Source organism: Bison bison, unplaced genomic scaffold (assembly GCF_000754665.1).
Source record: "Bison bison bison isolate TAMUID 2011002044 unplaced genomic scaffold, Bison_UMD1.0 scf7180017850463, whole genome shotgun sequence".
Taxonomy (NCBI): Eukaryota; Metazoa; Chordata; class Mammalia; order Artiodactyla; family Bovidae; genus Bison; species Bison bison.
This window is the reverse complement of record NW_011481036.1, coordinates 74,493-78,259: the sequence shown is the minus strand read 5'-3', so window position 1 is coordinate 78,259 and position 3,767 is coordinate 74,493. Positions and strand designations below refer to the sequence as shown.

At 58.1% G+C, this 3,767-nt stretch overlaps 1 protein-coding gene across 1 annotated transcript in view; it reads right to left on the bottom strand.

Moving 5' to 3' along the window:
• Window positions 1–3,767, bottom strand: part of SHISA7 (shisa family member 7) — a 14,919-nt gene that overhangs the window by 9,756 nt on the left and 1,396 nt on the right. Inside the window, 2 exon segments of the mRNA XM_010848686.1 lie at window positions 2,200–2,254; window positions 2,401–2,441. Coding sequence (XP_010846988.1) covers window positions 2,200–2,254; window positions 2,401–2,441 — 96 coding nt within the window.

Below are 3,767 nucleotides of genomic sequence, written 5' to 3'. Positions count from 1 at the left end.
CCTCCCCTTTGAGTGCACGTGTATCTTGGGACCACAGCATTATCAAAGGCTGCTGGGGGCTGGGATGCGGAGAGGGCTGTGGGAGGCTGAGGCACCACCCACGTTTCCATGGGGCCTCAACCTTCCCTTTTAGCTCTGCTCTGGCGCCTGTCCTGCACTCCCCGCTGCCTTCTGGACGCCTCCACTTGGTGTGTCACAGTCCTCTAAGAAGTGCCTTGGCCCACACTCTGGAAAGCACTTTGGCAGTTCCTCAAGAGTTAAACATATAGGGACTTCACTGGTGGGCCAATGGTTGAGACTGTGCTCCCAATGCAGGAGTCACAGGTTCTGTCCCTGGTTGGGAACTAAGATCCCGCATGCAGCAGGATGTGGCCAAAAAAAATAAATAAATAAATTAGAGTTACCACATGACCCAGGAGTTCTACTCCTAGGTATCTGCCCCAAAGAGTTGAATACATAAATGTTTACAACAACCCCAGAGGGAAGACCACCCAAGTGCCCATCAGTAGATGAATGGGTAAACAAAATGCAGTCTAGCCATTCAGTGGAATAATACTCAGCCACGAAAAGGGACAGAGCACTGATAGATTCTACATCCTAAGGAACCTCGAGGATGTTAAGAGAGAAAAGCCAGACACAAAAAGTCACATATCGATGATTACATTGATATGAAATGTCCACAATAGTCACATCCATGCGGACAGAAGCTGATAAGTGGTTGCCTGGGGCTGAGCGCAGGTGGGAAGAGGAGCTGACTGCTCAGTGGGGGCAGGGCCTTCTTTGGGGGTAATGAAAATGTTCTGGAACTAGACAGTGATGGTAGTCACACACCATCATTAAATACTATTGACTTGTACACTTAAAATGGTTAAAATTTGTGTTACACATATTTTACTACAGTTAAGAAACAGAAAAACAACCAACATACATCAAATGGTGTCACAGCTAGATTTTGAACTCAGGGCACCACCGCCCATAGAACATGGATGCCTCTGTCCCACACAGAGAAACGCAGGCCTTCATGCTCACAGAGATACCCCTTCTGAGAGCGACACATGCACGTGGCGATGTGGACTCCTTCATTCATACCAGGGCGGCCACGTATGGTTGGGCAGGTTGTGCACTGCACAAGAGGGTCTGGCAGAGAGACTGGCTCTCCTTCCCAAAGCACACTGGGGGGGCGTCATCCATCTGTGGGAAGGGGCACTCCTTCCAAACACACACAAGGGTGCCATCTGCCTGCTAAATCACAGATGCTGGGGAGCTGCACAGGGCCAAGGGGGGCCTTGGTCTCATCTGCCCCACATGGGCTAGTAGTGTGCAGGCTCGGTCCCTATGCTGTGCCAAGCCTCTGGCAGGGCTCCATCACAGAATTTCTCCCTCTGCTGACAGAGTGCCGTGGTCCCCTCCAACTTCACACACAGGTGCATTCCCAGGGAAATTCCAACTCTTGGTCATTGACAGCTCCGGGGAGTTGGGTAGGAGGAGCGGGGGCATACACCCGCTCAGGTCCAGCAACACACACACACACACAGAGACACACACACACACACACACACACACAGCCCCTCTGTCAGCGGGGGGCCAGAGCCTCCCACCCCTGTGTCCCACCTCTTGCCCTGCAGCACCTATCCCTGCCGACACTGGGCCAGATGCACGGATACAGAGGACCAGCCTTCCTCGGCCTCACAGAACTCTGCACAGATGCACAACAGAGCTTGTGTGCGTGGCAACACGGAACACAGGACACCCACGTGGTGGCCCGGACATAGCACACAAGGACACCCAGGATCGTCCTGGTAGCACACCCAAGCCTCCTCCCAACACACGTGCAGTACAGCTCCCTGTGGACACACAGCCCTGCGTCTCTGGGCATTCCCGCCCACAGCACCCAACAGTCAGACACAATCTCAGACACCATGACACCCTGGGACCACACACAGCTCCAGAACGCGGCCAGAGACCCGCCCCAGCCAGCTGCACCTGGACACGCTGCCCACCGCCTGTAGACTGTGGATGCTTGTATCCCAGCCAGACGGGCAGCCTCATGGGTACACACACTAGTGCAAACCCCACGGCGGAGCGTCTGGAAGCAGGCATATGACCCTCCTTCAGACACGCCCAGACAGCACCCCCTCCCCGACACACACACACGCAGGAAGGCACGATCCTCCTCCCCCAAGCCGGTTTCTCCCTCACCACCCCGGGCACAGCCAGCAGCTCAGGGCCAGAACCCAGGATCCTAGTCCAGGACCTGAGAGATAACAGATGTGGGCACAGAGCTCGGGGAGCCAGTGTGAGATGGGGTCCCTGCGCTCCTGGAGAACCCCGTCTTCCCCCTGCTGCCCTGCCAGCACTGCGCCACACACCTCACCCCCACCCCTCTTCTGACCCTGTCACCTGGGCTGGGGGGGCGGGGCAAGGACTGTCTCATGAGATGCCTGGGAGCAGAGTGAGAACAGGATGCCGGAGGCTGGGGAGAGAGTCTCAGGTTGAGGGCAGAGGGTTAGAGAGAGGGAGAGGTAATGACCCAGGGAGAGGGAGACATAGAGACTCAGGGAGAGAAACGGAGCCTCAGGGAGAGGGACAGACACCCAGGGAGAGGGAGATGGAGACCCAGAGAGAGGGACTGAGAACCACAGAGAGGGACGGAGAACCAGAGAGAGAAACATAGAAACTCAGGGAAGAGCCTCGGGGAGAGGCACAGAGACCCAGACAGAGAGACGGAGACCGAGAGAGAGAGAGACATCCAGAGAGGGAGACGGAGACCGAGAGAGACACAGAGACCCAGAGAGAGAAACACAGGGAGAGGGTCAGAGACCCAGGGAGAGAAGAACAGAGATGAAGAGAAGGGATATTCTCCTCCTTTCAAAGAAACTGAAGATATTCAAGAGAAGAGGGCTGAGACCTGGGAGGGCGAGCAGTGACGGGGGAAAAAAAACCCAGATAACTGGGAATCAAAGGAGAGCGAGAGAGAAGGAAAGACAGCCTGAGAAGGAGGACAGAGACCCGCAGGGGGAGGAGACCCAGAGAAAGTCAGAAGCCTGATCTCGGGCTGCAGGGCGTGGGAGAGGGGTGGGCAGGTGGCCTCTGAGGGTGCGGGGGTCCGAAGGCAAAGGGCGGGCGGGCCTCCTGGGAATGTCTGGAGTTGAGGGTGGGTTTGGGGTAGGGATGTGGCGAGAAGGCAGTAGGAGGGGCGATCCGGGTTCAAGAGGAGGCAGACCCGGCAGCAGGGGTCCGGGTAGTGGGCGGGGATCCCAGCTCCCGGCGGGGGCGGCGGGGTGGAGGCACCCGGCCCCGCCTCCAGCTCGCCGCCCGGGGGCGGGGTTTGAGGAAGAGACGCGGCAGGTCCCCACGCACCCCTCGCGGCCCGCCGGGTGCCTAGGCCTTCCCGTCCGCTCTCTGTCTCTGGGAGTCTCTGCGTCTCCCTGTCCTGACCTCCTCCCGGATCTCGCGCCCACTGCCCCTCCCTCGGCCCGCCGGCCAGTCTCATCTCTGCAGGGAGGTGCCCGGGGTCACGGGCTCTCTTAGCCCGTCTCTCTCCACGTGTCTCAGCGCATCTCTGCATCCTGCCGTCTCTGCCCTACGTCTCCTCCGCGTGCCAGCATTTCTTCCTCCCCTCTGCCCCGTCTCTTCTCTGCACATCCCCGTCTCTCGCTACCTCTGACTGCGTGTCTGCATCTCTGTGTGTGTCTTTCCCAGGTTTGCTGTCTACAGATCTCTGACCCTGTGAGTGTCTCTGTGCCCCCTCCGACGCCGGACCACCC